A 17,518-nucleotide genomic window follows, 5' to 3' on the forward strand; every position below is an offset into this window, starting at 1 on the left:
CGTGTTTCTATGCCTGTTTTACACGGCGCTTGAATCTGGCGTGTTTTCTCTGTTGAGTTATTTTTCTTCACACAAGCGTATACGGTTGGTATGGAGGCGCGCTGTTGTTTTTATGCTTTGCTTAGAACGAGCGAAGACAAAACCGGCGCTAGAATACGAAGTTTGTGTATGAAAAAAGGCGCGCATCACACAAGTGAGAAGCGATGTGAATTATCTGAACTCTGCACTGTGTTCATTCGGCGCTCTCATATTTAAGAATTAGGCACACTACGTATCAAGAGAGAACATGTGGGTCTAATGAACTCTCGCTGATGAAAATTAAACTCGAGTGCAGCGCAACGTATGTTTTCTGAAGACTGGCTACCGTTATTGGGAAGTATCTGTTTTTTTATTTTATTTTAATCCTGCTAGTTTTCAACTTTGCTTTGTATTTCTGATGTGTAAAATTGTTGCAGCATCATCATTTACCTGGGACTCGACAAAATATAAGAACACAATAACGTAAGGTAGGTTTAAATAGTTATAGCTTTTTTTAACAATGACCTTGTAATGTAATATTTATTAGATTATAGGCTGCAAGCCCGTTATCTTTCTTAAAAACTAAACATGGAAAATAAAACTCGTTATTCAAATAACATCACTTATACATTTAGTTGTAGGTTCGTGCTGGGTGTAATTTCTGGACCTCAGAGGTGGATCAAAAACCCTCCGACGACGAAGAGAAACGGGGCTGGTGTTAAAATTTATCCGTTCGTAGAGACACGGGCTTCTTATCCGTCCGCTCAATAGTTTACAGAAGAAAGTCATATCCGCGATCTTCGTATACTGGCAGGTGTTCTCCTCTCCATCCTGAATTCCTCAGCGCAAACTTCAGGAACTTTTTCTGGACATTTTCTAATCTTTGGATATGCAGATCGTATTGCGGTCGCCACACTACACTCGCAAAGTCGAGTTTAGACTGTACAAGACTGGTGTAGATCCTCAGAAATACATGCGGGTCAGTGAATTCTTGTCCAAAACGACGAGTGAGAGCAAATAGTTGCAGCGCTTCCTTGGCTATTCGTTCTAGATGGAGGTTAAACGTGAGGGATCCATCGTCACGCCCAAGTCTCGGACATACTCTACTCGTTGTAGATCCGTACCTCCTAGCCTATAGTCGAAAGTTATCGGCTGAGCTCTCCTGGTGTAAGTAATAACGGAGCACTTGCTGGGGTTTACACTCAGCCCGTATATCGCCTGCGTATATGAGCACTATTGCGTTGGCCAAACATGATGGTAATTTATTCATGACCATGACAAACTGAATAGGCCCCAAATGACGACCCTGCGGAACACCTGAACTAACACCGAAGGACCTGGATGCGTTGTTGTGCACTTTCACATATCGTGTTCTGCTCTTCAGATAATCCCAATCCATTCGAACATTTTTCCGTGAATGTCGAAATCAGTCACCGCGCGCATTATGCTGCTTATTCCTACTCAACGAATGCCTTGCTCATATCTGTATGTATACAGTCCATCTGATACCCTTTAGATATATAATCCGTGACGGTAGGGCAAAATTCGCATAGGTTCGTCACAACTGACTTTCCTTTAACGAAACCATGTTGTGCTGCTGACACACGGTCGATAATACGTTTATAAAGGCGAGAGTAAACAAGTCGTTCAAACAACTTTGGCATCGAAGACTGGATTGCAACACCCCGGTAGTTTTCGACATCTGAACGTGGGCCCTTCTTATGGATTGGAGTAATGTGCGAGATTTTCCACTTGACCCGTCTATTGAAATGATAAATATCGACAGAGTGATCATCACTGAATCGGGTCTCACGGAGAAATGTATGATGAAAGGAGAAAGTTGCTTCAAGGACTCGATCATCAAGTCGGTGAAGATTCTTGAATGCAAGAAATTGCATTCTGTAGCTATCATTGGCTGGAAAAAAGTGTATACTTCACCGGACTCGTCCCGGGTCTCTTTAGCCGGCTCAGCTCTCCCCAATATTGTAGCCATTGGAAAAAATCGTTTACCAGTGCGCCATTTTATCCCGCACCCCATCCTATTGGTGTAATAAATTACGTTGTGGTAACTGCGGACAGGAACATGCCGATGATAAATGTCCAAAACTAAACATAAAATGTTTACATTGCGGACCTATCCATATGTACAGCATACAAACAACTTGCGGAACGTATAAAAAGAATGCTCTAAGCAGTCCTACGCTTATATTTTGAAAAAGTCTCTACCTAAGGGAAATCATTTTGCTATTTTGGCAATGACGAGCCTGTTGCAAATGCTCCTAATACAGTAAGATTTTGGACCCCACAAAGAAACCCAAAAAAAGAACAAAGGCAGTCCATTCTATCTGAGTCCTCAAATAAATTATTGACCCCCAGACTAGCACGCCAATTTTGAAGAAACACGTGGCAATTGAACAGAAGCCAGTGCCTCCTGGTCCACTCGCTTTCTCTTTTAACCAAAGGCCATTAGTACCACCTACTATCCAAAGTCCATGAACTGAACCAACCTTTCCAAACTAATTCCAACAATAAAGCCCAATTTTTGCAAACTGAAGAGAGTTTCTTAAGACCCTCATTTTTATTCCTATTCTCGGCAGTGAAGACCTCCTTGAAAGAAAAATTAGCTACTCTTGCTTCGTTTATAACTTTCGATGGATAATTCAGCGCAACAGGCTAAGAATTCAATCACTGTTATTTTAATGTCTAGTGAACTTTTTCACGAATGTATACGGAGTTTATATGAACAATAGGTAACGGTACTCGGTAGAAACAAAGTATTATCAGTGTGGAAAGATAAAATGATCTCTTTCAAGAGAAATTAATTCCGACTGCAAATGGTTAGTACCTCTTTACCTGCCGAACGGAGTGGTATGATAATCACTTCATTCTAAACACAAAATGTTCAGGAGTAATATGATTGTTAATTATTGACCCGTAAATTTGTTTCAATAGTTTAAAAAATGCTTTGATAGAAGGCTATCGAAATCACACAAAATTGTATGTAAACGAATGCCCGGTCGGAGATCCTCTCAGTTATGATTGGGCAGCAGTTGATGTACGATCGCTGGAATCTGTGCTTCCCTAACACAGAATTCAAAACTAATGAGCCTGGGGAAATCAGCATTGCAAAATACATGCAAGGTGCGGGTACTTTTGTACTCGCATGCATTTCTACTGACCGGAATGAGTTTCTCCAATACAGATTTCAAAACCAAGGTGTCTGGGGAAATCGACATTGCAAATATGTGCATGATGCGGGTACATTTATACCCGCAAGCATTTTTGCACTCCGGAATGTGTGCGAATTTCAAAAGCGGCATGAATACAACGCTTTGGGTCGGTTATTCAAGACTACATTGGAAGATATCCCGGCAAGTCTTCAGTTCACTGAACTTTTACGTATGCCATTTGGAAAAATGTTGAGAACAATTTTCTGCGATAACGTCAATTGAACAACAACTTCTGAGAGAAATGTAAAATACATTGATCATTTGGCAAGTCTTCCGTCAAGTCGTAATGATACGTATGGTGGTGTATAATTGGGGATCCGAAAAAGCCCCTTTTATAGAGTCCATTTCCCTCCGATGACAGGAATTGAGTTTGTTGCTTGCCAGACAAAAACCAATGACAGACAAAATTCAACCTCTGGGTTGCTTCAATTTATATCCCTCCTAGCACTACGGTTTACCGTCAACAGCTCAGAGATATTATCGAAGCCATGCCAGGTCTTCGTTTAATTTTGAGTGATTTCAATTCGCATGGAATGGGTTGAGGATTATTTTATGATGATCACCGTGCCTTGTTGATTTATGATCTGTGCGATAATTTTAACATAACGACTATAAACACTGGGGTGGCTACTAAATAGGATAGCAAAGCACCTCGCACGAGATAGTGTTCTAAACCTATCAATTTGCTTCTCTTCCTTATTACTCTACAAGATCAAACAAAACGTGTTCCTATCACTCAATTTGGTCGCCGTCCCCCATCACCATGGTGGAATAAAGAGTACTCCAAAGTTTATCATGAAAAATAGACTATGTTCAAGGAGTTCATAAAACACGGGACGATGGACTGTTTCCGAACTTACATTGCACATTACACAATAACGAAAGTTTTCCGAGGAAGATTTGTCCAGATTCCGATCCAGCACAAAATTTCGTGTAAAAACTCGTCTATTGGGGTGGATAAGATAAAATTAAATATATATAAGAATAATCTGCTCGATGCTATCAAAACACGTATGCTGAACTTCAACAAGTTTCAAGAGCTAAACATTGTTCCGCGCGACTGAAGACAAGTTAGAGTCATAGCCATGCGAAAACCGAACAAACCAGCATGCGACCACAATTCATATAGGCCCTGATCTTCCTTAATATGAAAGGTGCATTTTATTCTGTTTGTATCGATACATTTTCAGATGAACTTCATAATTGTGGACTATCGCCAACTTTAAATAATTATTTGTATAATTTGCGGTCAGTGCTCATGGAAATTTGGCAAAATAATAACCCACTCTATGGTGTGTTACAAATGTCTTGGTATCAATTTCGATTCTAAATGTACCTGGGGTAGACATATAGAGTATCTGAAACAGAAATGCTTATTTTTAGAGACGAATCAACTGAAAAGTTTAAAGCCTCTTTCATTCAACATCGTCATCATCAGAAATTCTTACATAGAATCAACTGCCTCAAGACAATAACTGAAACATGATAGGGTGCCCATTAGAGTGCCAATGGATGTATGGGAAAAAAGTGACCCTCGAATTTTCAAAGCGAACTTTATTAAAAATGTTGATTCTCAGGAAAAACTACCCTATGCAAAATATCAGCTCAATCGGACTTCATTTACTAGTGTCGCACAGCGGTCAAAGTTTGAGTTTTTTGAAAACCGAAAAATTCACCCCCTTGGGTGTCACTGCCATCTCAAATTTTTTTTGTCAAAAAATTCCTTTACTCCCCCCTTGGGTAATTTTTCGGTTTTCAGAAAACTTGAATTTTTACATATGCGACAATAGTAAATGAAGTCCGAATGAGCTAATATTTTGCAGAGGGTATTTTATCGTGCAAATTAACATTTCGCAGGGAGTCCCGTATAAAACATCGATATGAGGATTTTCATCGGCATCCTAAACCATGCGTTTTGCCTCGTATTCCGAAAAAACGACAAAATCCCAGAGCGTCGATTTTTTGACAAAAAAAAATATTGAGATGACAGTAGATCTCGACGTTTCATGCAATTTGAAAACATTTGGCATCAATTTTTTTTTTCGAAAATCCTGATTTCCTTTACACCCCCCTTGGGTAATTTTTCGGTTTTCAGAAAACTTGAATTTTTACATATGCGACAATAGTAAATGAAGTCCGAATGAGCTAATATTTTGCAGAGGGTATTTTATCGTGCAAATTAACATTTCGCAGGGAGTCCCGTATGAAACATCAATATGAGGATTTTCATCGGCATCCTAAACCATGCATTTTGCCTCGTATTCCGAAAAAACGACAAAATCCCAGAGCGTCGATTTTTTGACAAAAAAAATTATTGAGATGACAGTAGATCTCGACGTTTCATGCAATTTGAAAACATTTGGCATAAATTTTTTTTTTTCGAAAATCCTGATTTCCTTTACTCCCCCCTTGGGTGATTTTTCGGTTTTAAAAAAACTCAAACTTTGACCGCTGTGCGACACTAGTAAATGATGTCCGATCGAGCTGATATTTTGCATAGGGTAGTTTTTCGTGAGAATCAACATTTTTAATCAAGTTCGCTTTGAAAATTCGAGATGGCCATTTTCATTGGCACTCTAGTGCCCATCCAGGGAACCTCATAAGTTTGTACAAAACAACGATATTATCGGTCCTCGATTACGGTTTCTTTTGCTTCCGAACGGCAGCTAAGACTAATATAATATTTTAAAGATGGAGAGGATACAATATCGTTGCTTGCGTGCTGCTTTGGGTTGCCTGCAATCGACCCATACGATGAGTCTTGAGGTTCTTGTTGGAGTACTTTCGCTGTCTCTTAGATTTATAGAACTGTCATACAGATATCTCATTCGCTGTAAGATTATGAATCCATTGGTAATTGATAACTTCAAAGAACTTCTTCAATTGAATCCAGAGTCAAGGTACGAGAACCTCCGGAACTTACACAGGATCAGCGGGAGCATTCGTGATGTGCTTGGCGACGACCCTTCACGAACTGTTGCCCTGTTCTATTTTTTGAAAAATGCCGATCTATTTTTTTAAATTTAAACAAAAAACTTGTGATCAAATCGAAGATCCTTGTACCTTCCCCTTCGCGATAAGGGGAACAAGAACAGTCGGCATCTTCGAGTGGCGCGGATTCCCCACCTGTGGTCTGGGGCCATGGTAAACGGACATCCTCGTCAAACAACAAGGGAAAAAAAGCTCAAACGCGTGGAACTTCTCGTGACGAAATCTGTTTTTTGTTTGCTGTTTTATTTTTAATTGCTTATCCGTATGTGTATGTGTACGTTGCGAAATAGCTGCAATCTGTCACGTTTCGGAGAAATTGAATCCTTGTTGATTCATCACTATTTTATCTATTCAGATAGTCTTAATGGAAGCTATCTGATCGATAAAACCTATTAGAGCCTCATGTTATTTTCTTATGAAAATAAGACAGCTCTTGGGTAGTCTAATCGAAAAATCTTACAGGATTACATTAGCCTGGGCCCAACCCATTGCTCCATTCCAGGTAACAAGAAAGCGGACTCGTTAACTAAGATCGGGGCCTTGGAATGCACCATTTTTGAGCGACAAAAAACTATCATGAATTTGTTGTACTCCTTTGTACTCGTCGGTACGTTCTCTCAAATTGGCAGTACAATTAGAGTGAAAATAATATGGGCCGCTGATTACATACAATTATTGCCAAGGTATCGACAAATGCATGGTTCAAGAGATTGAATGTAAGTCGGGACTTTAACGCATGATGTCTCGCTTATGACTAATCATTACTTATTCGATGCACATCTGTGGGATCGTTGATAGTAATATTTGCGTTTGTGGTGATGATTATCATGACATCGAGCATGTGGTCTGTCGGAATCACTCAGGGCACTAAGAAGTCAATCTGACTTACCGGTTAGAGACATCTTAGCTAGTCGCAACCTCAACCTAATGCTCCCTCTTTACCAATTTCTCAAAAGAAATTATATCACTGTTTGATTCCTTCCCTCCCCATCAAATCAAACTACCCCACTCGCTCCATCCCAGACCTAAATTCTAATCCTGTCCAATCAATCTAGTATTAGATTTAGTTATTATTAAATTGTTAGTCTTAATTATATAGAAAATAAGTTTCATTTTAAAATAAAATTTGACTCTGTAAACGTTAGGATTTGATTAATAAACGTTTTTGGAAAAAAAAAGCATCCAGCACGCGTCAGTTATATTTGTACGGTAATAGATCAACGTTTAAAATCATATCGTGTCCATGCAGAGTTTTCTTTCGTCGTCGGAAGAGAAGTGTCACAGGTAATCTTGTTCCACAACGACTTCAATATGTTTCCTTTTCACATTACGTTCGCTCTTACGTTCCATCAAAACACCATCGTACCACCATCCCAATTCGCCCATATGAACGTGAATTTACTCCCACCACTAACCTGGTCTTGTAGGATGGCGATGAAGATTGTTGGGTGATTGGATCTGTCGGCGGATGGGATGCTACTGCCAGCGATGATAGTAATGATGATTCATTGCCACTCTCGTCCGCCACCCCGATGCTACTATTGCTGCAGCAACTGCTGCTAGAAATGCTGCCGTTGGTGAAGTTGCTAGCATCAGCTGAAATTGGAAACAAGATCAAGAAACACAGAATTATTGAAACAAATCTAGCACCAAAGAGACCAACTCAGTCAGCAGGAAAACGGCGAACACATAAAACATGAAAGTGAGGAAATTGAAAGTTTTTGTCGTTTGATAGGCCAAATGTGCGCTCATAGCACGACCCTTTTCGGAGCGTTTACTTTATGTATATATATATGTGCATAGTTTTTGCTGCACGGTCTTTTTGAGATTTCTTTCGTGACGAGGTGGGCTTCATATTGGCCACGAAACGGTGACTCACGTAAAAGAAAGGGTGAGAGTCCATTCCACAAATCATTTGTGTCTGTCGACGCGATTTATATTACTAATTTCCTGTCGCGTGACCCTTGAGATTTAGTTTGAAGGAGTGAGCATAAAGTTTTGACGGCATTCTATCACTAGTTAATCATTTGTATTGAATTTCTCTGTTCGATTATTTTGAGACGTCGTGGCGTCGTCTAATTGATACTTCATATACATTAGCATACATTGCAATGATTCAACGAATCTGGCCTGTTTCCACTTCGCGCTTTCTATAGATCGAATGGTACTACATTTGTGTTAAGCATTCCACGTTGAAACTTAATTTGGTATTGTAGAGCTCATGCTCATCGCGATTATAATCCAATATCCAAATTCTTATGCTAAGAACAATTTGCGAATTCGAGCATTGTTCCGGATTAAAAATGACGCCAAAATGGAACATTGAAAAATCGATCGGTAAAAGTCACCAATCACACACAAAACTGGTAACTTTTTCCGATAGATCTTTCAATTTTCGTTAATTCTAACATTGTTTCCGGATTGAAAGTAGCGCCAAAGTGCAGCGCACTTCAGGCTGGATGGGGATAAAATATTTTCCAGCAAATATCTGTGTTCCTCGGTGGAAAACTTAAGAGGAAAGACCGAGGAACCGCTCGCGGATAATCGAAGTTCCACTGTATATAAAAATGGATTTCTGTCTGTCTGTCTGTCTGATTCTTATGGACTCGGAAACTACTGAACTGATCAACATGAAAATTGGTATGTAGGGGTTTTTGGGACCGGGGAAGGTTTTCGTGATAGTTTGAGACCCCTCCCCCTCTCTAAGGAAGCTGCCATATAATTAAACACAAATTTCTACATAACTCGGGAATTAATCAAGCAAATGAAACGGAATTTAGCATATGGAGGTTTTGGGGTGCAATAAATAATTATATGGTGGTTAGACTCTTCACCCCCCTCTCTAAGAGAGGGCTGCCATACAAATGGAACATAAGCTTCTGCATAACTCGAGAATTAGTCAAGCGAATGGAACCAAAATTTTGCATGTGAAGGTTTTAGGGTGCAATAAATGATTCTATGGTGGTTAGATACTCCTCCTCCCTCTCTTAGGTGGGGCTGCCATAAAAATGAAAATTAAAAATTCCGTACAAATAAAGGACAAATTTCTGCGTAATTCGAAAACTAATCAAGCAAATGGAGCCAAATTTATCATGCGAATGTTTTAGGGAACACGAAACGTTTCCATGGTGAATAGACACTCTTCACCTCTCACTGAGGCGGGGGGGGACTGCCAGGCAAATGAAGCATTCATTTCTGCATTTTTCCAGAACTAATCAAGCAAACTGAACCAAATTTGGCATGTGGAGGTTTTAGGGGCAAGAAACATTTCTAAAGTGGTTAAACACTCCTCCCACTTTTCTGAAGGTTGGGGGGCGGTCTGTCATAGAAATATAGAAATGAAACACAAATTTCTGCCTAACTCGAGAACTAATCAAGCAAATGGAAACAAATTAGGCATATGGAGGTTTTGTGATACAATAAATGTTTCTATGGTGGTTAAACACTCCACCCCCCTCTCTAAGGGGAGGTTGTCATACAAATGAAACACAAATTATAGAGGGAACACAAACACAAACTTCTGCATAACTCGAGAACTAATCAAGCACAATTTGTGATTTGAGGGTTTTTGGGCATGAGAAACGTTTCTATGATGGTATAACACCCCTCCCTCCTCTGGAATGGAGAGGGGCTTCAAACCAAACATGAAAATTGAAAGCTTTCGGAAAACTCTGAAAAAAAACAGGGAAAATTCGGAAAATTAAATTCCCATATATTCTACAATTACATAGTGACAATTGCTGTTAGTCCATTTGATGTTTGCGCTAGCGAAATTGATCTTTGTTCGAAACTGGAAAAAATCCATGTGATGAAACGCCCTCCTATATCTTCTTCTATTTATACCAATAAAAAAGTATCGCCGAATGTGTTGATAAGAGCAGAACTCGAGGAAGGAATTGTGCCGATTTAGGGCGGTCTTTATTCTATCATATTTTCTGTATAAAACATTTATTCCATGAAACGGAGAAACATGTTATTTGCAAGTGGTTGAAAAATCTTGAACGAGAATTGTGTCTGAAAATAATCTGATATTATAATGATGCGTTTTGTTAGAAAAACTAGGAATTTTATAGTAAAAGGTAAATTCAACGGGGTCGATTAGAAGATCAATCAATGAACAGTTCTGCGATTGGACCCATGAACTTGCTCATAGTAAGAGAACGTGAATGTTTGAAGGTATTGATAACAAAACACAAATTTTGGGCGGGACGAAGTTTGCCGGGTCAGCTAGTAAAATGATAAAAATCAATTGACTGCTCATTGTTTCGGATATTACTTTGAAACGCATCAAACTTTTTGAAATAACTTTTTAATGGACAGTTTTGATGGCTGAAAAGGGATGATAGCATGTATGGTTTTCAGGAAGCGGAAGGTTTTGAAGGTTGATTCAAGATTCATTATTGTCCTCGTGGAAATTATACACAAACAATTCGAGCGAGGAAAGTGTCACTTTCCTCGTTCAAATTGAACAGGATTTTTCAAAGGAATTTGATGGAATAGGCACCTAAACATAAATATAGGATATACAGTAGCGTGACAATGAATGTATGCAAAAAAATTCATTATCGAATTTAAAGAACCGACCATGTACATTTTGTTTATTGACCCAAAAAACTGACCTGTGCAAAATTTCAGCTCAATCGGACATAATTCAGGGGTGCCTCAAAGCACTCGAATTTTTACTTTTAAGATCCTCAAAAATCGGGGTTTTAAAAGAAATTGTTGATGCCAAAGTGTCTTCAAATTGCATGAAACGTCGAAATCTACTGTCGTCTCGATTTTTTTTTGTCAAAAATCGACTCTTTGGGACTTTTTTTTCGGGAAGCAAGGTAAAACGTATGGTTTAGGATGCATATGGAAATTTACATCTCGATTTTTCATACGGGAATTCCTGCGAAATGTTGCTATTAGTTCAATAGGACTTCATTTTCTGGTGTCACAGACGTCAAAATTTGAGTTTTTTTTGAAAGCCGAAAAATCACCCATAGCGAGAGGATTTAAAAGAAATTAAAAAATGATGCCAAATATCTTAAAATTGCATGAAACGTCGAGATTTACTGTTAGTTCCAGGACTGTGGAGTAGGAGAAAAATTTTCCGACTCCGACTCCAACTCCCCACAATTATTAGTAATTCTAAACCACGTTTTTCATTAGATCGTTTTATTTACTATTTTCTCTGATTAAACAATAAAAATCAATATCAAAATTAAGAAAGCTGGTAAAAACAGAAATGCTTCAAGCAAATCTTCCTTCATGGAGGCTCGAAGATCTAACTTCACAATTTACAAAGCAGAGAACAACAATTCTACGGTGAATAGGAAATCGATAAGAACAAACCCGATTCTTTTTTCACATATTTTTAACTTTGATTGTGTCTATAAAGTGATTTAACCCTCTACCGCCCAAGATTTTTATTTATCTAAAAAAAATCTACTCCACTTTTATCTTTTATCTTCCGACTTTTAACATAAAATACTCCTAGCAGAAAGCTGCCAGCATAAGAACAATGTGCATGTGTGATAGATGAAAATACTCTAAAGACGTTCTAGTGGGGGAGGGGGGTTTACATTGAAAATAATGTCTGAATAATTTGAAAAGAGAATCCGCTAAGCCTTTCTAAAGGCGGGCTCGGGCTGTAGAGGTTTAATATAGATATAAATAAAATCTACGCTCAACCGTTCCAACAGGAACAATGATAAATATTTTTTGCATCCCACAACCACAGCTTTCGCTCATGAATTAACGACGTAAATTAAGTTGAATGGTTATATTTTCATTTTTCACGATTCACTCCTGTTGTGTTATTACTATCATTTCATTTTTTTTTTTTTTGTCAAAAATTGGCACTCTGGGACTTTTTTTTTCGAATACGAAACGGTGTATACGGTGCCAATAAAATTAGTTATCTCGATTTTTCATTCGGAACTAGCTACAAAATGTTGATTAGCACGATAGTATACCCTATGCAAAATACTAGCTCATTCGGACTTCATTTACTGGTGTCGCAGACGTTGGAATTTGAGTTTTTTGAAAACCGAAAAATCACCGGAAATCTGGGTTTAAAAAAAAGGATGCCAAATGCCTTAAAATTGCATGACACGTCGAGATTTACAGTTATTTAAACTTTTTTCTTTGTCAAAAATCGATTTTATTCGCGCATTGGAAATACCCACTGAATTTCAGCTAGCAAATCCGAACTTTTTCCGTCCAAGTGAAGTGGATATGCTCCTAGGTAATGAATGGTTATTACTACCCGGAGAATTTTCGTTGGCTCACAATCTTCCCATACTTCGTGAGACTCAATTTGGCTGGGTTGTCGGTGGAGTGTACGATGAAGGTGTGGCATCTGATGGAACAGCTTTCTCGCACGCCGTCACAATAGACGAATTTAGTCAGTCCATACAACGATTCTGAGAAATAGAGAATGTCGCTGGTACTGATGAGGGTGATAACGAAGAAGAATAATGTGAAGAACACTTCAAGGCAACTTATTATAGAAATGTTTCCGGGCGATACGTCGTCAAACTGCCCTTGTTGGAGTTCGTAAGCGAGTTGGGAGATTCCAGACCACTTGCATTAGGAAGGTTCTATGTGCTAGCACTTCCGCAGCATCCAGATATAAGGAAGCAATACCAAGACTTAAAGGATGAATACGAGAATCTTGATCGTTGCAAAGAAGTGGATGTTAGCAAGAATCCGACAGGTATCATTAAATGGTACTTGTCTCATCATGCGGTTCTGCGATCTTCGAATACAACTACTAAGTGTCGTGTTATGTTCGATGCTCCTGCTAAGGTACCTGGTAGGTCCCTCAATGATGTTATAAAGATTGGTGCCAACAACCAAATTGATCTGCAGTCTATATGTCTTCGGTTTCGTTTTCTACGTTTTAGCTACTGACATGGCAAACATGTACAGACAGATCCTCGTCGATTAACAACATAAGCCGCTATCTCGTGTATTCTGGAGGAAGAGTCCTTCCGATCCATTGTATGTCCTAGAACTTACAACGGTGTTCAGTCCACCGCTCAGCGGTGGATGGTGGAGGAAGGAACGCAACGAAAGGGCGATCGCGAGGGCACAAACACCAACATACGCCCCACCCGTGGGAAGAGTGCATTGCGAGCGCAAGAAAACTGCACTGCGTGCAGGGACCAGACTCCAATTTCAACCGCCGCTTTGGAAAGAAGGAATTTTAATCTGCTAAACGTTTAGAATCTAAAAAGAAAGTGATAATATTTTATCTTGTAAATTTGGTGTAAATAAAATGTGTACAAAGGATTAAGTGACTTATTTTCTATCAATCGATTAATCCCTCATTCGGTCTGTGGTGTGGTTTGGTTTTGGATTGGCCCTTAACAGGACCAAAGAAGCGAATGGAATTTTCCATTTGCTTCGCATCGCACGCGGCACTGGGCCGCTCGGAATCATTCCGTGGAAACGCATTCTCTCCTAAGTAGCATAGCTGCTACTTTGGTTGAGATTGCCATATTCGTTGAACTTGCGTGTCAGCCGCATGGGCGGCTGTGGAAAAGTTTGATTCGAACACGCACAAACATGATCGCAGTAAAATACAGTCCACTGCTTGGTGGAACAACAAACGGTAACCTATGGCACAACTTCCGCCCCGTTTTTTGGCAACGCGGGCACTAATAATAATCCTGAGTTGCTAAAACGGATTCCAGAAGACGATCAAGATGAGCTTGTCAGCATTGATGAAAATGGCTCAAGTGAGGTGATTAAAACGTTGAGATTAATGTGGAACCCGGGCGTTATGCAGTTCGGTTCCGTCTCAACCGTGTATGAAAATAGTGTAACTAAGCGGTAAGTGCTGTCGCTCGTTTCGAGAATGTTCGACCTGTTAGGTCTTGTGGCGTTGGTAATTCTTATCGATAAATTTCTAATGAAAAGCATATGAAATGAAGAATTGCAATCTCCAAATTCCTCGTTGTGTTGTGGTCACTGAAGCCGTTGCGTTGAATATACCGATGCAACTTTGGAGGCCTACGGTGCCTGTGTATACTGTGTATACATATTGTACCTGATAAAGGTGCTGTGGTGAACTGGTTGTGTGCCAAGTCGAAGATCGTCTCGAAAACAGTGTTGACCTTTCCAAGAAAAAAGTTTTCAGCAACACTTTTGTTACACAGATTGATGAAGAAAATATTGGTTGCATTAACGCTGCCCTTACGAGATATTTTTTGTGGTCGGACAATCGAGTGGTACTAGCTTGGCTGAAGAAAAATCCGGAACGTTTAGAAGTATCAGCCGGGTTAGTAAGGTAAACTCTGACGATGAACAGTTTAGATGGAAGTACAGTAGAACCCCGGTTATTCGCGATGCGGTTTATCCACGAAAGCGAGTTTCATTTATTCTTTTCCATTTTTTTGTTTTGGCCATGACTTTCACATTATTTGACAACTGGTGTACAAGACCTTATAGATGGATAGTTTTATGATTCCTGTATTGGTAAAACATAGTTTTCATGCTGAAATATCTTTTTTTTTTGTGTGTTTGCACATCATTTTTAGTCATTTATAGTGTTATCCGCGATTTTCGTGATCCGCGGAGAGCTTGCCCGACTATTCCGCGGGTAGTCTGGGTTCTACTGTATGTGAATACGCTGGAAAATCCAGCCGACCTACACCCAAACTAGCGTTGGCAGAAAACATGCCATCTTTGGCAGAAAAGATGCCATTTCCTGGTCATGAGAGTCAAATGCGCAAATAATGAGCTATTTTGAAGCTTAAAAATGGTTTGTAAGTATGCGAGCAGACATCTCTTTCTGTTTTCTTTTCTTTTTTCATTTGGGATTTTGGAAAAAAAAAGTCCATACGACGTCAATGGGGATCGAACCAAGGCCGGCTGGAATGCGAAGTTTACACGACCACGCTATCCATATAGCTGCCAGCGCTATAAAGGAGCGTGATAATTTTACACCTCATCATAAAATGAAGTTGGAAGATGTTTTCTAAGCCGATAAAGTAAACATGAACGAGAATATATCTTTCTCTGTCTGGGCCGTGTATTTGGCAAACTATACGAAAAGCTTTCATTTAAATGTGTCTCCTGTTTCGCTCCCTCATATTGGCTCTAGCATATATATTATACAAATGATATACATGTATTGGGGAGTAGAACATTTTATGTTATCTTTCAGCTCATTTAATGTAATAAATCGGGATGCCAGAAAATGTGCTAAAAATTAACTTTGGGTGTAGAGTCACGTGGTCAATCTGCCAACGTTCGTAAGAACAACGATTAGGAATATCGGATGGTGGTCTCAGACCTTCTGCCCGATGAAGATGTACCTGAGATGCGACAAGCTGTAGCTTCTGTGATTGTGACATTGGAGTGTTTACCAGTGTTCCACAAGTTCGAGTCCTTTAGGAAGCCACAAATAGCTCCGGCATACATAATGTGTTTATGCCGGAATGCGATGGAGAAGGTAGTCAAGAGGAGAATCACTGGATGATTTAAGAAGGATAACATTCTACCTGGAACAGTGGTGGTTATCAAAGATGATAACATTCCTCCTCAGAAATGGAGGTTGGGGAAGGTCGAATCAGCCTGTGTAGGAGCAGATGGATTGATCAGTTTGGTGGATATTCGAACTAAGGCGAGTTTGCTGAGACGGAAAATTCATAAGCTGGCGCCTCTACCTATAATGGTAACCTAAAGATCAGAAAAGGCTAGTTTCCCGCGGAGGAGGATGTACGAGCCGTTCGCCACGAATAAATGTCTCTCAGTATATCAACAAATGCAACCTACTGAAATTAAGGTGAAGGTGGAAGCTAGCCACAAAGGCGCTCATTTCTTTCATCTCCCTCCCTCACCCCTCGCCCAAAAATCAATAATTTTGAGCAACAGGGTGAAGAAAATGATCGTTTTCGCACACTTCCCACCAAGTAATATCAACCAAACTCTAATCGATTACTCACAAGATATTAAATTTTCGTCCGTTGTCGCACTGTATAATGAAAAAAGTCGGAAAACTGCGGCTAGTGCTCTGAAAGTTAAATTTTTCAATCTTCGGCAATGGTTTTGTTTGTATTGGTGAAAGCATCGTTATTTTTTCGACACTGATGCCAGACAACGTCATCGAAACAGCTATAAAAACCACTCAATAAAATGTTGCTCCTGAGTCATAGCGTTTCATGTCATGAAAATCAATAGAATAAAATTGTGTTGATATCAATACAATTATTATTTTTGCGTTTAATCGGTCTATAATGTAAGTTTTAGCAACTTTAACATTGGGTGAGAAAATTGTATTGCAGAGCTCGGAACATTTCCACGGCTGCTTATGCTTTCAAAAACAGTAAACCGAAAAGTATTACATTCAATCAAAATGCCTCGGCCAACGAAGAGAAGGGTTAAGGCTCTCCAACGTGAATATGTGAAAACAATACGATCAACGAAGAAAAATATTAAGGAATCATCAACATCGAGCTACTATGCGGAAGAACTTATTAATACCAAAAGAGCCCCAATTCGCATGTGTTATAAATTTGCCCATGTTACGCTCGCGTATAATCAGAATTTTACTTCATATGCAAATGCACCTTCTATATATATTTATATTTGCAATTGTTCATCGGAAAATACCATTCATACATTTTACTTTAGTATTGAATTGTTTTTTTTTCAAATGTATTCAAAGACTCGTGTCAATGAAGCGCCACACAGTCTGATAATTGTTGCCCCTCTAACCTCGAGTAAACCGCGAGTAATCGGTCGAAACCTACTAAACATAGATTTAAGTTGAAATTCTGTAAAAACAAATCATGAATTAGTGGCTCCGCAAAGCTAATGCGATTGAGCCTTACAAATAAATGAATTGGAAAAAAAACAGTCTGATAAGTGAATTGATCTATTTACGTGAGCTTTGCTCTTCTCTCACAAACACTATTACCACATTTTTACACGTGGGTTTACCTATACTACTACAATGGCTAGCTTCCACCTTCACCTTAACAACACACCGCGGAACGCAGCAAGGCGCCTAGAAATATATCCTAAGGTGGGCCAACATGTCAAAACTACTCTGCAGCCATCTGCAGTATACTGTGTTTTGTATGTAAACAAAACACAATACGCTTGTGCACAACCTCGCTTGTGGTCAGTCTGTCTCTTTCACGCTTCAAGCAAAAAAATCCCCTTCTGCTTTCTTCCGTACTATTTTCATATACCACTCCCCTAACAAACTTAAGCCGGGTTCAGACGGTGCGAGTAAGCATACGAGTCGATCTAGTCAGTTACTGCAGTGCAGCTACTCA

The 17,518-nt window shown here is 39.4% G+C and overlaps 1 protein-coding gene across 1 annotated transcript in view; it reads right to left on the minus strand.

Annotated features, from left to right (window-relative positions):
• Positions 1 to 17,518, minus strand: part of LOC129777736 (uncharacterized) — a 45,314-nt gene that overhangs the window by 9,948 nt on the left and 17,848 nt on the right. Inside the window, exon 4 of the mRNA XM_055784196.1 lies at positions 7,655 to 7,835. Within this exon, the coding sequence (XP_055640171.1) occupies positions 7,655 to 7,835 (181 nt within the window). The remainder of the gene's footprint in view (positions 1 to 7,654; positions 7,836 to 17,518) is intronic.

The sequence above is a fragment of the Toxorhynchites rutilus genome, chromosome 1 (assembly GCF_029784135.1).
Source record: "Toxorhynchites rutilus septentrionalis strain SRP chromosome 1, ASM2978413v1, whole genome shotgun sequence".
NCBI classification, from domain to species: domain Eukaryota; kingdom Metazoa; phylum Arthropoda; class Insecta; order Diptera; family Culicidae; genus Toxorhynchites; species Toxorhynchites rutilus.